This window comes from Accipiter gentilis, chromosome 1 (assembly GCF_929443795.1).
Source record: "Accipiter gentilis chromosome 1, bAccGen1.1, whole genome shotgun sequence".
Taxonomy (NCBI): Eukaryota; Metazoa; Chordata; class Aves; order Accipitriformes; family Accipitridae; genus Astur; species Astur gentilis.
In genome coordinates this window covers 27,021,347-27,039,322 of record NC_064880.1, presented here as the reverse complement: position 1 = coordinate 27,039,322, position 17,976 = coordinate 27,021,347, and the positions used below count along the sequence as shown (strand labels likewise).

The following is a 17,976-nucleotide window of genomic DNA, read 5'->3' as shown; positions in this document are numbered from 1 at the left end:
AATATGTGGCATTTGTTAAACACATTATTTGTGTATTGAAGGCTGAAAGGGAATAGGCAAGAAGGAAAGGGTAATAGCAAAAAAGGAAACCTTTCAGGATTACCTTTGCAGTAAAGAGGATTTTCAGTATATCCAGAGAGTTTCTGACAACTGCTGTGCATTTCTGCTTTAGCAAAGGGATAATTCTCTGCAAGCTACCATTGCGTTGTTAATAGACAATCACAGAAGATGCCAAATAGACCTTAAATAAGTTACATAACCACAATTCAGTCTGTCTTCCCCAAAAGAAGATAATGATTATGGTGATTAGTCACTTGAGCTGTAAATCACAAAAAAAAATAGTTCAGTTATACTGGCATACTTGATACAACATAAATAAGCAGTGGTAGTAAGAGGCTTTTTTTAATGTACCTAGCAGAATACAGACTTTATTAGCTTTGCAGTTATACTAAACCAAGGTTTTTTTGGCCTGTACCTTGAAAGGAGAGGATGCTCAAGCATGCATAATTGATGGAAGACCCTAAGAACAGAGGGACTGTTGTGTCTGTAAGGAGCAGGGTTAGTCGTGATAGGTCTTCTCAGCATTCCTGAAGAGAGGGAGAAAACACAAACTTAAGAGGTGAAAAAGAGACGTTACAACAGGCAGAGGGGTGTGCCAGCTATGGCTTGTTCTTCTTTGCAGGCTGTCTGGCAACAGAGCAGTACTGTTTTCTCCACTTCCATTTTTTAGTATGTTGGCATAGTAATTTTTGTTTATTCACTTCACAGGAGCATTAAAGATACGTGCCTTGCCCTGTTCTTTTGAATGCCACTTCTAAGATAATAGAATTGCTCTACTTCATGGTGAGACCTTTTTAACAGCTGAAAATAAAATACTAAGAAATGCAGACCTTAAGTGATCTCAGCATATGTCTGTCCCAAAGCCACTCTTGCCAGCCATGCCACCTAACAAGTGTTTTAACTTTGCAACCTTAGATACCAGTATCTAAGCAGTATAGAGCTTAGCACAGGCTAAAAACCCTGTGGAAGAAACTGGGCAAGTATTGAGATATGATGGTCTGCACTACACACTATTTGTATAGCTGAATTCTTACCAGGCTGAAGCAATCTGATGGAAGGTGCTCTTGAGCCTTTCTGAATTAATTTACAGCAACTGTGTAGAGGAACTCTTAATCTACCAATGGTCTACATGGAAGGAAGCTGGGAGGGAACTTTTAAGCTGGTATTTATCTCATGTTTTGAGACAGCAGAGGTACAGTGAAGTTCTTCCGATGCACTTTATAAACAAAGTCATTATTAATATAGTATTTATTGTATTGGCTCCTAAAGGTCAAAACTAGCTTAGAGTCATTATTATCATATGGAGACAATGTGATATAATAGTCCCAGCAGTGTGCATAAACTGAAGCACAAACCAGATGGTTAAGATAAACAAGAAATTATGTCAGCTAGTGTTAGCATCACCATTTTGATTAAACTACACAATCCAAACTAAACTAAGGGATATTTTTGCATTTGCTTGGAGTACTTGTCTTGAGTGATTTATTTTTCTATATGGAAAGCCTCATTATTACTTTCAAAGAAATATATATAGCACACAAACAAAGTACACTGAAGGGACCTAGGAAACTGAAGCTAGTCTTCTATGAGAGATATGAATTGTATGAATCCATATGATGTTGAATAGAGGAAACATTTTGAAACTGAACATTTTTATAGCATATATAGTTAAAAAGGCAGGGACTTCATAATTGCATAAGAATGCTGAATTCATGAATATTACTGCATTTCAGTAGGACTTCAAGTTCCCTTTTCCTGCTTTGAAAAAATGCAAGACCAAATATTTTTCCAGCTACTGTGGTTACACTTGAAGGAATAAGTACTCTCAGAGGCCATATCATTCAAGTCAAAGAAGCTGTAATTAGAAAGGTATTTCAGTTTTTATCAAGAAGTATCAATTAAATGGTGAGATAATGGAGCTTGCTTCATATGGAGGTACAAGGATATTTTTGCAACAAAAAGGATGGTTGCTCTGTTGGTTTTTTTTGTTTGGGGTGTGTGGTTGTGAAAGGAATGTGAGTGACAGAAGAAATTCAAAGCACTTCAGATAATAGTTACTGAAATAAGCAAACAGAAAAAATTTTGACACGAGCTTCAAATGCTGTAGAGTTCTTTTCATTTGCTATGGTGATGTGAATTAATTTTGAAAAATACTACATCATACCTGGCCGTGTTCTTACCAGTTCTAGAAGTAGTCTGATATTTATTTAGTTCTGTTCTGCAAGCTAACTAAATGATTGGTACATGAAATGTAGACCTTTTTCCCTCATTCTTTTTGGACATGACTAAATGTATGCCACTACTAACAAGAACATTACTTAGTTGTGCTCTTCCTGAGGTGTGCTTTCTGAAAAATAATGTTGTAACTTGCTTAAAAAATATTACTGCATTACATCTGCAAAGTGGTACTAAAATTAGATAAAACTACTTAACTATTTTTTTAACTTAAATAGATAACTGAAACTTTCATTCCTAGCTTAAACCACAGTTCAGTGTTACAACATTTGCAGATGGCTGAGAGTATCTTCTTTAAATGTGAATTCACATGTATTGTACAAAGACAGTTCTTCTGGTACCAGTAAAAGGGTTGTTCAGAGTTCAGTGCAGTGGTCTGGAAAAATCAGGTGGGAAGGAAATGAGACAGGACATCTGGAATAGGCCCTGTTGTTCAGCAGCAGCACAGTGTGCTTTGTTCTACCAATGAGGTCAGAAGTCCCTGTCTTCCAAGTATGCTCAGTTCTCAAAGGCGTCTTTTTCTGTTTTGCCTAAAATAGCTGCCTCATTTGATGGGGTTTTTTGGCCTACATTTTGGAGAAAACTAGTTATATCAATTGTCATTACTAAGACTTCATGGATGCTGTTAAAGAAGTCACCTCTTGTCCTGGTTTCAGCTGGGATAGAGCTAACTGTCTTCCTAGTAGCTGGTGCAGTGCTATGTTTTGAGTTCAGTAGAAGAAGAATGTTGATAACACTGATGTTTTCAGTTGTTGCTCAGTATTGTTGAGACTATAGTCAAGGATTTTTCAGCTTCTCATGCCCAGCCAGGACACCTGACCCAAACTGGCCAACGGTGTATTCCATACCATGGGACGTCACATCTAGTTTAGGAACTGGGAAGTGGGGGGCAGGGAATCGCTTCTCGGGGACTAGCTGGGTGGTGAGCTATTGCCCTGCGCATCATTTGTACATTCCAATCCTTTTATTACTACTGTTGTCAGTTTATTAGTGTTATCATTATCATTAATAGTTTCTTCTTTTCTATTCTGTTAAACTGTTCTTATCTCAACCCAGGAGTTTTACTTTTTTTTTCCCCGCTTTTCTGCCCCATCCCACTGGATGGGGGGGAGTGAGTGAGCGGCTGCGTGGTGCTTAGTTGCTGGCTGGGGTTAAACCACGACACCTCTGTAAATATCAATTTGATTTGAAAGGTGGAGGATTATAGGGAGACAATCCTCTTGATATATTTGTTAGGTCTGTTCACAAAGTGCTATATTGCTGTAGTAATAAACTTCAACTTAAGGGCATCTCATAGATCAGAAGAATACTTCAGCATGGGTTCTTAATCTTATGAAAAAGAGCTGGGTTGGAAATTTTAAAAATTGAGAAATCTTGAAGTAAGGATTAGGAATATGCTTAAACCACCTGAGCCATTTTTCTTTAAATGTCAGCCTTTTTATCTCAGCTTCTTGGCAGACTGCTACACTGTCTGAGTGGTGATGATGTCTACTTTCCTGTTTGCCGCTTTGTTGTGTTTCTAACTGAATACCTCTCTCTTTTTAATTTCTGTGGCAGCATCCCTTGCTCCTCCTCCCCCCTCCATCCTACAGGTAACTCCACAGTTACCACTAATGGGATTTGTGGCCAGAGTTCAAGAAAACAGTAAGTTTGCTGCTTCCTTGTGCTATGATTTATTACTGGATGTGGCTTTTGTTTTGAGTGGATGAAAGATTTGCCTATATATAGCCAGAATTTTGCCTTCTCTACTGCCTCTGCAAGTTTGTCTGAAATTGTGAAGGGAGGGAAAAGGGAGTAATTTTATTGGAGGAATCTGATCCTTCCTTCTCTGAATTTTATTGGCTCTAGTGCACTTTCACAAGCTCTAACTGTTGGTCCCAGCGCAACTAATTGGGATAGGGAGTATTACTTCAACCTGCTACCATGGTTCTAGAGACATTTTCATGGTCACACTATTGCTTATTTTCAGTTTCAGACACTCCTCCCCCACCACCACCTGTGGATGAGCCAGTGTTTGATGAATCTCCACCTCCACCACCACCTCCAGAAGATTATGAGGAGGAGGAAGCAGCTGTGGTGGAGTACAGTGATCCATATGCTGAGGAGGACCCTCCTTGGGCACCAAGGACCTACTTAGAAAAGGGTAGGTTTAGAGCTAGTAGAGATGGTAGGGTCATGTTTGTAACAACATTCTGTGTAAGCTCCTGCCATCCTGCTTTGGATGTGGAGTCTGCCTGGACTCCTTTGTAGCCAGTATTTGGTACTGTGATAGAGGTGCTCCTCCAAATGGCAACTTAGAAGAGTAGCTTAACTTTTGTTCTTTGAGTCTGAGTCCTTCGCCCCTTTCTCCACAAAGGGAGAGCGGGCTAATTATGTATTTTTTTTAAATCCTCTGTAATCTACTTGAGACTCCCCTTTCAGTAGTCTGCTTAATCCTAATAATCAAACGTATACAAAGTCAAAGATGAATGAATCAGTGCTGCAGTTGCACTTGAACTTTGAACATATGAGTGCATCTGGAGAAGTGCTGCAATGTGTGTTTGGGACTCTGGAAGCTGCAATGCTGTACCAGTGTGGGACCGTGCTAAGCTAAAAAGTGCTGGGTCTGTGTAGGACTGACTAACTGAGGCATTGCTGCATGGCTGCATCTAGATGTCTTCCAGTTCTGAAGTAGATGTGTGGAAACATGCTGGATGAAAACTACAGGTAAAATAAACTGAGTAGGTAAATGGCTTAGGGGCACTTGAATATAAAAAAAAATTTACTGCCCTGTGTTCTCCTCTGAAACAGGGTCATGTACCTCTTAGTAAAAGGTGATATAAAATCTAATGTTGCAAAGTAACCAGGCATCTCAGCTGAGTGACTGTTAGAAACATTCAGTCTGCATCAGGGAAAAAAATTCAAGAATGCCACAAAGATAAACCCAGTGCAGGATTTCAGGGGAGGAAAAAAAAAAAAAAAGAGATGGAAGAGGCAATTTCTGCCAACTCCAGCCCAAAGAAAATACTACTGTTCCTGAGGGAGATAGAGGAATATGTGGGAGTTTTTTTGTTACTCCCCCACCCTCCATCTAGCTGGTGTGTTTAGTGCAAGGAGTACCCAAGCTTTGCTGACAAGCTGAGACCATTTTTTGGACAAAGTGCCTGACTTGCAAGGTGTTTACATGACTTGCTTTATCTATTGACCTCTCCACACCTCTGATTGACAGCAAGTGTCACTAGTATTCTGTTGATGAACACAGGCTCTTTGTTTGATTAAAAGTTGCTTCAGTTATTCTTGTCAGGGAAGCTTATTTCCATGAGGGCGGACAGGGAAAAAAGGGATCTCATACAAAGTACTTCTCTTGCTGTGCAGTTTGGAGGGTATTCCTGATATTACTGACCTAGCTTCACGAAATCAGGTTTTGGAGTGCGGTGGGGTTCCTGATGCTGCAGTTCTTTCTTCGGGAGAGGATGGCAAATTTCTTCAGGTTGGGACCAGTACAGTTCGTTTCAGCAAATACTGGATGTGCTACATTACTTAATGAACTACTTCTTACCAGGAAGTTCTGAGAATGCACAGTATCTGCTCAGTTTCATTGTGTTTGATGCATTTTGTGCTGGATGAAGATTGCAGGCATGTTCCTTTTTGATAGGAGAGTGAGTTTCAAGATTTTTCTCTGTATTTTTCCAGGCATAAGATACTCTTTAGCCTAATTCTACATTCTTATCACTATCTTTGTTATGTTTCTGCTATTCCTGCCACCTGGCCCTCAGCAAATCTGCAGTGGCATTTGAGCTAGGAGCAAAAGAGAAGAAATTGGATCCTGATGTGCATTGTCTGTTTATAGTGTCTCATACTAATGCAGTGGGACGGGGGGTGGTGGTGTTTGTGGGGAAGAGAAGCCACAAAATCATGTGGCACATGGCCTGGGAAAACAACTTTCTATTTGAAGAAATAATGACATTTGACTTATAGCATGTTGTTCTGATCTGCTTTTCTGCATGACTTCTATGAGCTTGTGAACTAAAATAATTTATATAGGTGCACATATGGACAGATCTGTTCCATCTCTGCAGGCAGTCCAGGCACTTGTAGTTTGATATTCACAGGGAAAATCATGTGGGATAGCAAAAACTGTAATTGGAGTCTTTAAAGATAAGCTGGAGAAAGTCAGGCTTTTAGTCAGGACATTTTTCCTGTAGAAAAGCAGAAGTATAGGAAACCAAACATTCTCTTGTATTGATGTAGAGTGTCATGCAAAAACATAATTTTGATCTTTATTTTGAAAACTAGATGACTAAAACATCTAAAAGGTTATTCTGTTCTTAGAAACTCTCATAAAAGTAATAAAAAATTAAAGTGCTTACAAGGTATGAAGAACTGTTAAATAGTAGTTTTCAGATACCAGAAAAATTACATACTGACATAGGTCTGGATTCTGTTGTAGTTATATGAACAGCTCTACTTATATTCAGCCCATGTCTTGAGATTTGACTGCTTTGCTGGAGTTGGGAAAGAAGTTCTTGGATGGGATATTTTTTTTTTATGTAGTAAACAAGCTTTAAAGTTAATGAAAAGCCCCATGCTAAAAAAGGACTTTCATACTCAAGGAATGTGTATACTTATCCTGCTGTGAACTAATAATGCTTTATCTTCTGCAAAATAATTATTCCTATGGCAACTCCTTAAGTTCCTATAAAGAGTATTCTGTGCCACATGATTCCAAGTGGAGAAAACTGGTGGAAGGAAATAGCTGTTGAAACACTATTAGCCCTCAAAAGTAGAGTAGCAATTCCTAGGATTTGTGCTTCTTCTTGTGGTATGACTGCTCACTTATATAAGTTCATGTGAAAGCATTTCTAGGAGGATTGGTGTAGATAACCTTTGCAAAAGTGAGAATGTGGAACCTGGGACACCCAAGGAGGTGTCAGATACAGAGGGTTGCTATATATTGAGATGGGATTCAGTATGATCCTATTCAGTAAAGGGGTCATGCAGTGTGGGAGGTGTATTTAATATTAAGACATGCTCTAACCTACAGCTGAGGAAGGAAGTGAATACCAGATCCATTTTGAACAGGTGGAGAAACTCTTAGGGAATTACAGTACTGGGGATGTTGAACTTGAGGACACTACCACATGGCTGTAATAGCAACAGCCAGCCTGCAATGTCCAGGAAAGCGCACTGCAGTTTTCCATTGAGCTCTGTGTCTGGGTGCGTGGCATGAAAAGGTAAGAAAACGTCCCAACTTTGCAAATCAGATGAACAGAAATGGGCATCCAGAAGCAAAAATTGCCCTCATACTACATGGAGAAAGTGTGTGGTCACAGCTATCAGATTTCAGTTGGATAATCAGTCTGGCCTACATTTGTGGTCAGTTTGACGTAACAGAATTCAGCCAAACTCTATGTAATTGTCGAAGAATGAAAGATCACTGATTGGAAGAATATCAACCTAAATGAGTAATGCTGGTTTTTGTATCTGCATTGAAATGTGTTCAGATAGAAACTAAAAGAGGTTCTGGCTCAGTCTTGCAGGGAAGGATGCCACCTCCCGAGTCAGTATTGCTGCTTCCTGTCTCATCTGGAGGTTTTTTTTGCAATACTGGCCTGGGCTCCTGGTAACTTGTGGCATGTGACAAGCTCACAGCTTGAACTGGTGGGACTACAGACAGAAGGTTTAAGCAATCTTTTAGAGAGAACAATGTTGCCAGTACAAAAGTAACATGCAGGAGGAGGAAGCAATGGTGATGCCAAAACAAAGCCAGGCTTCTGGTAAATTTTTAAGAGGCTTAACAAGACACGAATTTTCATCACAAATTTAGGGAAGAGTTTCCTACTTGTGATCGCAAAATAATGAATCCATTCAGTATCAGAAGGGACTAGAGTACACTCAAAAATGAGAAAGAAAGGAATTAGAAGTTCCCATGATCCTTGTATTATTATTATTATTATTATCAAGAGAATGATGAACAACAGCACAGTGACTCTAGGAAGAAATGTTTTAAAATAAACAGGTATAGAAGGCATTTAAAAAGGAATTTTGAAGGACTTCAATTGAATGTATCACATGTTCATGTAGTGACTTCTGTTTTTCAAGCTAAATATTTACTCATTTCTCCATTTGTGTTGTTTTCTTAGAATGATACGTCTAAAACTAGTTAGAATGAGTTACTTAACAACTGTGCTGGTGTAAGTGTAGAGCCAGCAATATGTGTGCTTTAAATATGCTGTGGTCAAATGATACAAATCTCCTGTTTGGGAGATTTATTAAAAAAAAAAAAACAAAACCAACAAACCACAAAAAACCTCTGTACTTACTCTGATTCTCCACTGGGATTGATTTGTGTATTTTACTTTATTAAGCTCTTCAGGATCCAGGTTTCCCTAGTAAATATTTGTATTGATTCCTTTGCTCCCTTCAAAAGGAAATGACCTCTTTTCTTTGGAAAAGAATGATTTTAGTAGGGCTCTTTGACACTGTGCTTATGAACACATGCTGTTATTTTTTTCTCCTTGCTTTGGTTTAGATTATCTTCCCTTCTATCCCCAGTACAAGATTTTAGGATGCCTGTCCAACATCCATTTTGTTTCAATGGCAGCGCTGCGTGTTTCATTGCCAAGTGCTCAAAGCAGTGACTGATGCTATTTGTTAAAGTATTCAGAGTCTGGCATAGCTCATTTTCTGTATGGAACACATAATGATAGGACTGAGAATGGAAAAACATACCAAGTTCATGTCTATTTTCTGCCATTTCTGGACAGTGCTCTCTAATGTTTGCCAGTGCTTTGTCCCATTTGTTTGACTTTCCTAGCAGCTTTTGTGCCTTCAGTGAAATATTCTGCATCTGTAAGAAAAATGTCCTGATACAGTAGGTGTACGTTTTGTTTCAAAGAACCACCTTACTTATTTCCTCGCTCCTAACTGGGATTCAACCTTGGCACTATATACCGTGGGAGTGACTTCTAGCTACTGGGGCTTGCACATATGCATTTTACTGATTTAAATGTGGAGGTAGCTAAGGTAGATGGAAGTCTGGGACATTAGCCTTGGCACATTCTTCTTGTCATCTGAAGAGAGCTCTTATTACTCTCCCTCTTTCATGTTTTCCTGCTGACTTAGTTGTGCAGAGATCTGGTTTAGAATATATACCCACTACACGAATCTTAGAGTAGGTCTGAGTGGTCATAGCCATGGGGATTACATCCACCTCTTTGTATCATTCCACATCAAAAATTTATCATATATTTGTAAACTTTTCCTCTGGTGGGTCTGGAAGTAGTAAGAATAGAAGAGTTAAAGTAGTCCTGGCTAATGTGCTTCACAGCATGAGCTCTTACAAAGGGGGTTGGAAGAAACTGCCCCTCTCAGCAGGTCATTCTGCACACACAGAGGTGAGGTAGTAGAGTTCTCTGAGATGCCTCAAACGTGGAGAACTTTATATGAGGTAGGTTGATTTTCCTCCTCCTCCCTGTACCTCTCCTAACAGTCATGCTCTGTTCTTTCCTAGTGGTGGCAATCTATGACTACACAAAGGACAAAGAAGATGAGCTCTCCTTTCAGGAAGGTGCCATCATTTATGTCATCAAGAAAAATGATGACGGCTGGTATGAGGGGGTCATGAATGGAGTGACGGGGCTCTTCCCAGGGAACTATGTGGAGTCAATCATGCATTACTCGGAGTGAAGACTAGAGGACAGAACACTGCATCTCCTGCTGCAGGAGCTGTCAGGGCTTCCCAGTTCTCCAACAGCCTCTGGGGCCCCATCCAGTGTAACCGAATGAAGGATAATTGTAACGACCACTCTTTCGGGTTTGGTTCTCCCTTCCCCTTCCCCCTCCCCCCCATTATAAAACAATAGTGACTTGAGTTGTTTGAACAAATGGCTCTTCCGGCTGCCAGCAGAGGCTATCCTGAGCCATCTTGAAGTTTAATTAAGCTGACCCATTCAGATGTAACAAACTCGAGTAGCTGATACTTTACTCGAATTCTGACTTCTTCTGACAGGCTTTGGGATCTGTCTCAGGAATCCTGTGTGCCCTTGTGGTACTACCCTTGGCAGCAGTGCCTGGCGCTTGGGATGTCCTGGATGCTTGCAGTGAAGGGTTACTGGCCAGCGGACACCCCTCCTGTTTCTACACTACACTCCTGTGCAGCTGGAAGAACAGATGTGTGCTAGCTACACTGGGATTTCTACACAGAGCTGTTCCTGTAACTGACTTCCAGATAGTTGGATACATCTTTAGCATAAACAGTTCTGCAGCTGCTCTGCACATGTAGGCTGACCACAGGGGCACACAGAGCTGGCTTTCATTCACTCACCTTTCAGTTTAGACAATTAAGATGGCTGCAGCCCAGAGGACCCCCACTCCCGTTTCCTCATCTTTTGAACACCACAGATTTGTTTTGTGTTCTGCACTGATGTAAATGTGCTCCTCTCTGCAGTGAGCTGGTTTAAACAGAACTCACAGGTGCCATTGATGGTGAAGGCAAAACAAAGTTTACAGGTCCTCCTGGGGTCTGAGGATAAACTCTAGGGGCTGTGATCTAAGGTTCAAATCTACTCACGCCTGCTTGCACTAGAGAAACTTACCCCCAGCTTTAGTCTTATGCACAATATAACCTTAAAAATTCAATCAGGTATTGTAAATTGGCTATTTTTTACTGGATGACTAGATTTGCATATGTACTGTGAGAGCCCTGTGCAGAGGCAGGACAAACGGCAATTGTCGTCTTCATGTCTGTTGCCAAAATCTCTTCAGTGGAAGTAAAAAGGGCTGTTGTGCGTACTGGTTTCCCATGGAAATCCAAGCAGTAACTAGTAGTAGTCCTAGCTCTTCCCCCAGCCCTCTCCATTGTTTATCATAAAGAAATAGATATTTTGAGCTGTACTGGTGGATCTGGGGTGGAGTAATACCAAGTGAAGGCTCTGTAGCCCCATGTGTTGATAGTTTGCTTTTTAATCTAGTCTCAGTTAAAAATGCTGCTCAGTGATTCTGCCTAGCAGATCAGTGTAAAGTGATGGCTGTACTAGTCTGCCCTTAGGTAGGACTAAATGAAATCTTTGGGTAAATGTCATGCATTAACAGAGTGAACTGATTAAACCTCCTGTTGCAGTCCTGTTAGCCTGCAAATTGAGCTGACCCCTGTATTGTAGAGAGCCTCCTGGGCCAGGGCATCTTCCCAGACAACTTTTGTCTGTCACCTGGCTGGGTTCCAGCTGGTACCAACAGTAGCTTATCAAAGGCAAGACAATGCTGCTGCTGTCTTCTGAGGCCCGTGTGTAAAACAGAGCAGCGCACAAGAGAGCACTACTGGGGCTGGGTTTGTGACGGTATTGGCAATGGTACAGGTAATTGACCCAATCCCCTTGCTTGGTAATTGGTGCGATATCAGGATGGAGACGTGGGTTTGGTGCAAACCTGGGCAGGGAGGTGCCATAGCTGCTCAAGAGGGAGGAAAGAGGAGACAAACAGGTGAGGTGGGTTTGTGGGATACGGATGAATGTGATCACCCACTGTGAGTTTGCGGAAGAGTGCATTAACTCATGTGACTGAGCATAAGGAACTAGTTTGGTTGAAGCGTACAGGAGGTACAACTTTGAAGAAACTGGTGTGATGATAAGTTACTTTCTCCCCTGCTCAATCGACAGCTCTGTCACCAAGACACGGTTATCTTCTTTCTGGAAGCTGACAGCATTACTGTTTGGGAAGAGTGTTAACCAGAACAGATACTCTTCTGCCTTCCTCTGGGAAAATGTTGGTCTCGCAGCAAGACTAACAGAAGCAGCTATGTTTGGTTCCCTCAGCCCATCATTTCTCTGGGAGCAAGCCTAGAAAAAACACGGGTTGTGCAGTCACTGGCACGACCGTTTCTAGTGTCATAGGGCAGGTCTATACTTTTTTGCACAGGGAGGTGGTGCTTGCAGCCCAGCTAGTGGCCTGGGTGATTGAACAGCATTATGCACAAGCCTTTGGTGTGCACAGGGTGACTTTGTTTTCTGGGACTATCAGAGCTTTCCTGGGTTTTTCTTGCCCTGGGTATGTTTGTGGTAAAGACTGAGCACAGGGTGCTCAAACGCATCAAGTTATGGCAGCTTAGTGAGCTAGTAAATGAGAGCCGAACCTCTCTCCCTGTGCACCCATGCTCCAGCTGGGAGGTCATGCATTAGTGAAATGTGTAAGAGCATGCGCTTGAATACTTCTGACAGGCGGGTGGGGATTGTGTGTGATACACACCCATGTTCTTGATCTTCATTCAGCTGGTTGTTCATCTTGCAAGTTTTCTGTGTTGCGAGAGCAGAGCAGTGTGAACTCTAGGATGTGCTGAATGCTTGCCAGAGCTCAGTACAGATGAGGCTGCAAAACCTTGGAAGTGGAATGCATGAAGCTCCTTTAAAGAACTGGCTCTGGTCTTATGGGCCAGGGGTTAGTTTGGTCCCTGCTGATAGCATGTGGAATTATTTATACTGCAAGAGCTGCTGTGGATGGAATTTTTGGGTCACCTCCTGCTGGTTTTTATGCTTTATTATGCAGTACTGATGTAAAGAAATTTGTTGAGTTTTATGCATATTTTTTATTTTGTACAGATTTTAATTTTGTGGCTCATTTGGGGATGATGTGATGTAATGATCATAGATGAGGCCAAGGTAAACAGTCTTTGTATATTAATGTTACATAGATTGCATGCTAGTGAAGTCAGTGAGGGTTGTGTTTCCAGTTTTGTCCCATGTACTTCTTCTCCAAAACCTACTCCTCCCACCCCTTTTTAATTTACATGTTTACTTTAAAAGGGGTGGAGAATGGGGCTGGGAAGAAACACCTCAGTATTTCAAGTAGGTGCACAACATCTCTTCACTGAGTTCTGCTGCCACAGCTGAAGGTGTTCAGCATCACAGGCTGTTGAATCAGCAGTGTGTACGCATGAGAGAGAGGTGGGGGGAGACACTCCAGAATAGCCCAGAGTGCTGCTGTACAGCCAGAATGTTTCTCCCTTTGTGAGAGCTGCCTTAGCCCAGCCAGCTGTTTTCACCGTGCACAGAAATCAGCATCCTCTAGTGGTGTAGTTTTGCCTTGGTTTGCTGTATCAGAGATTTCTTCCTTGCTTTTGGCCCCAGGTACAAAGCTATTAACTACACCTGCCTCTCTGCCATGTGCCTGTGTGAGAAGAGGTCCAACCAAGTCTGTCCCCATCTGGTGCCGAAGTGGGTTATTTTGGTGCCTTCCAGCCTAAGAGAGATGGCTGAGGTTGCATGTGTCTCACCCATCTCTCCCCCCTGCCTCCTTTCTCCACCCCCCCACCTCCCCACCCCTCCACCCCCCCCCACCCCCCCCATAAACTTGATGTTGTTTATCTTGCTGGCTGTTGCAGCAGAGGGCTGAGAGGGGCAGGAGGGGCCAGCAGCAAATTTTATGCTTGAGGATCCTGATGGTGTGCCTGAAGACTTGCTGCCTTGACTGGTGAGACACAGGCAGACACTTGATGCGCTGAAGAACCATTGGTCTCATTGGAGGATAAGAAAGAGGTGCGGCATGACTCTGGGGTAGATGGCAGAACTTGGTGTGTGTTATCAGGAGGCTGACCACATTCCTGGGACTTGGCTTGTCCTTGTGATTAGTTGAGTTGGGTGTTCCTGAAAGTGGCTGCAGCTTGCTGCTGGTTTGAACCACAGCTCCCCAGTGGTCTGTGGCTGGATGGCTTACCAGTGGGTGCCAGGAAGGCTTAGACCCAGCTAGTTCTTGCTAGAGCAGTTTGTTCTCCTTTCACAGCTCCTGGGCCTTTTCTTTCTTTGCTGCCACGGGTTCTTGGCGACAGCCAAAGATGACACGGGCAGCAATGCAGCTTCTGAAAAGTGGCACTTTTATCTAAGGTGTTTCAGTTGATCATGAGGAGAAAGCGACGCAGCAGGAAGACTGCTTTTTAGCAGAGGGTAGGCTGCCTGCCTGGTGTGTACGTGCGTGTTGACTAGAGGTGCAGGAGGGTTGTGCACTGATAGAAAGTGTTGTGCTTCTGGGGCATCTCCCACCTCTGCTTGATGGTGACTTACATGCTGTGCTCTTCCCAGCAACTTCCACCACTTCCTAGCAAGCGCTGCGCATGTGCCTCTCTGCTGGAAATGAGCACTCTTTTTATTAGTTGTATCTCTGGGCTTCAGGCATAAAGCCTGAAGCTTTATGCTTAAGCCATAAAGCAAAACTTTCCTGTTTTCCTGTCTGGAAAGGATGGGACTTTGTGTGGGTTAGTAAACTGGGAGCATTTACAGGGCTTCTCCTCCCAGAGGTGGGACAGAACATCTTGCAAAACAGCATCTGTATTCTCTTCAGGGCAAGTTGTTGGAAGCTGCTAGAGGATGCTCTTGGAAAGACTGTGGTGCTGTGGCTCCTACTGAGAGTGGTACTTGCAGTGGGAGTATAGAGAGTTACTGATTGAGCACAGCAGCATTTTGGGAAGCATTACAAACCCTGTGCAGAGACTTCAGTTCCTACGTATTTCAACAACAGTGTCAGTGAGAAATGTACAGCAGTGTTGCATTCTCTAAGGCAAGTACCCTAATCTCTAGAGACAGTGGTGGTATAAACTGAGCAGTAGCAGTAGATGATGGGTATAGCTTATGTGGCACCACTTGCAAGAGATCACTGTGCTTACAGGTCTATTCACCTTCCCTACCTTTTGTCATCTCTCAGTATTAGGCACTGCCACATTTTGTGGATCAAAGGGTATTTACGCAGAGGTCAGAATAATGCAAGAAGGGAACAGTTTGTAGGTTTTTGTTTTGTTTGGTTTTTTTTTTCCCTAGTAGCTAAAGTCAGTGTGTAGTAACAGTCCTATTAATCTACTTTTTGATTTTGAAACTGCAAGAATAGTGGGACCCCCACATCATGTGCATGGGAAGGTTGCTGAAAGCTTGATGTGGCCAAGGTTTGCTAACTGCTGTTACAAAGAATAATTCACAGACCATGCTGTTCTGCTGCTTTTGTTAAAAAACAAACAAACAAAACCCCAAACAAGCCCACCCATGTATTTTGTGCAATCTCCTGCCCATGCAGGAAGTGTTTTTTCTTTGGTACTCTAGACATAGTAGTTTTATTAGCACCTTTGCTTATTACAAAACAATGAAGTCAGCAGCAGCCTGTTGTCCAGAGGTAAGCCTACACCCAGCATCCTGCTGAACACCGATGTGGTGACTCCACTGAAATGCGTGCAGTATATTTGTTCCTGTTTCTCTTAAAACGTCAGAAGAATCCTACCACTATTGACTAGTGAGGAAGAGCTGTGTACAAATTCATTTCCATTACAGCGCCTTGGTAAAGTGCTGACATGTCTGAGATTTTTTTGTAAAGAACAAGTGCTTCTTTTCACATTTGAAAAAGCGTCTTTTGCAACTTGCATGGACAAGTAATTTCTATGAATTCTCTGGAAATGTCAGTGTCTAACATGGATTTTGTCCATGCACTTTTTTCTGAAAGCAGATACCCCCCCCCACCCCCCCCCACCTTTGGTTTGCAGTCAGAGGAGAAGCACACAGTGCTTTTGCTTTTGGCACTGCTGAATGCAGTGGATGAGTGCAGAGCCCACTGTAACTGACCCAGCCTGCAGGACTCTGGGGAGCTGTATGCCACCAGTAACATTTTATTGTGTGTGCCATTTGAACCACCTTCCAGTGAGTGCAAAACCCAATTTTTAAATTTTTTTAATTGTACTTGGAATTAACTGTTGCTGTGTACTAAACCCTCTTGTTACAAGCCCTAAATAAAAGAACAAAGCACACACCATGTGTTCGGTGAGCATGCCACTGCTGCGTCACGTTCTTTGTCTTTGGTTACAGACTTTTCAAAACAGTGAGGACATGGAGAGTTGCTTGTGTATGCAGGAGCCCTGTCCCAGAGGAGCTCTGAGCACAGCACTACCCCCAGCAAAGGTATGATCGCTGGCATCCAGCCCGCTGCCTTCAGCAGCTCCTCTCCACTTCAGTATGACTACTCCTTTCCTGTAACCACCACTAATGTAACACCTCAAATCTCTGCTGTAAAAGCTGATGACTGATGCAGGGCCAGCCTGCAAGCGTACCCCAGGAGGAGGCAAACAGAGCTGAATTCCCTACAGTGGGCCCCAGAGAAGGGGTGCAGGAACACTTACCAGCCATCAGCTGTTCTTGCGTGAGCAGAGCTATACGGGACTCTGCACACCTAAGGAAGGAGGCAGATGGAAAAGGTGAGCCTTCACACTGGGGTCCTCTTTAGACCTGTAACTGGTGTGCACCATGTTACTGGTACAGGCAGCTCTGACCCACTGGAAAGAACTGTGCAAAGGAACAATAAAAAGCAATTTATTGAGACTGAGCACATAAATGGTAACTTGTAGGTCATCAGATGATATCTGATCCCCTACAGAGGCAAACACTGATGCCCTGAGAACACAATGTGGGTTCTGAACTCATGAAAAAGGAAAATGGCAAGACAGAGCATTAAAACAGATTATTAAATTTAACTACATCTTTATTGAATTGTGCATATTCCATTGTATAATGATCTATATTGGGTACTCTATAATGTAGTATTTCTTTTTGTCCTCTCCCATGCTTAAAAAAGTATATTTATACATATATTTATATATATTTATAATATGGCAAAGCTCCCCCCAACCTGAAACTATCAGTCTAAAAGAGCTTTGATTTTTCTTTTTGGAAAGGGAAGAAGAGGGGAGGCAATCCCATTGAAAGATAAAATGTGCAATTTTCTTTTTAAAGCAGTAAACATGAATGTATTTACAGCACTCAGCACAAGTTTGCTGCACAGACAAATCATCATTGCAATGACACTTTTTTCTTACATTTGCATCCCCAGTATTATACAGAATATCACCAGTGGCTGCTAACAATTAGTGTAAGCCATAAAACAAACTGCTGCTCCAGTTAATTTCTGGTCCACTGCAGTCCACTAGAAGGAGACCTAAGATTTGCAGTTGCAACTTGTGACAAAGCATTTAGTTTTCCTTTTAGAAGTACAAGCTTTATAGTGCTGCACCAAATCGGCAGCAGGGAGCCTTGGGCACAGGTTCTTTGCTAAACTGGCCTTTGCCCCCGCCCTTTGCAGATGTGTAGCCAGTTACCAGCGTTGGTTAAAGGCAATAGGTGCACAACATCTAACTGACAGCCCTGTTCTCTTGCCAAACCACTGCTGCACATCAGCAGCACCTGGCAACTTAGCCTCAGGAGAGGCTGGTACAAGCACATCTGTGTACCTGGAGTTTAGCTCTGAATGCATCTTTGGCATCTTGGGGAAGGTGGGAGGAAACTATTTTCCACTGTAAGGAACAGTTGGTTCAATTCCTAAGTCTCCTAAAAGACAAGTTGCCTTTAAGCATTTAAATAAGGGTGTGTGTGGGGGGGTGCTGTCCAAAATCTGTTACTCAAGTTCCTTCTCACTCATTTCCCTCACTAAATCCCTGCCGTGGGGGATTGTGTGTATAGCACTAGTTCCTGTTCCTCCCGTTCTTCCAACTTCTCTAGCTCTTCTCGCCAAAGATACACACTTCTGACTCCCAGAGAGCTCACCCTGTTGAGTGCCTCAGAGCACCAAATAGCCATCAACCCCATTTTTCCCATGTTAGTGACAATTACTTTAATTTACATTGTGAGGCATAAGCATGATGTTGTCCCCTCATTTGCAGTTCAGTGCCTTAAACTTTTCAAAACTAGA

General features: G+C 42.4%; 1 protein-coding gene across 18 annotated transcripts in view; it reads left to right on the top strand.

Moving 5' to 3' along the window:
* Positions 1–16,500, top strand: part of ABI2 (abl interactor 2) — a 73,217-nt gene extending 56,717 nt beyond the window's left edge. For 9 of the 18 annotated variants that reach the window (XM_049799795.1, XM_049799710.1, XM_049799730.1 and 6 more), the window contains 3 exons: positions 3,853–3,939; positions 4,265–4,438; positions 9,788–16,500. In XM_049799795.1, coding sequence (XP_049655752.1) covers positions 3,853–3,939; positions 4,265–4,438; positions 9,788–9,963 — 437 coding nt within the window. In that variant the 3' untranslated portion in view covers positions 9,964–16,500. The remainder of the gene's footprint in view (positions 1–3,852; positions 3,940–4,264; positions 4,439–9,787) is intronic. The other 9 variants (XM_049799779.1, XM_049799769.1, XM_049799784.1 and 6 more) reach the window with 1 other exon arrangement.
* The last annotated feature ends 1,476 nt before the right edge of the window (positions 16,501–17,976 follow it).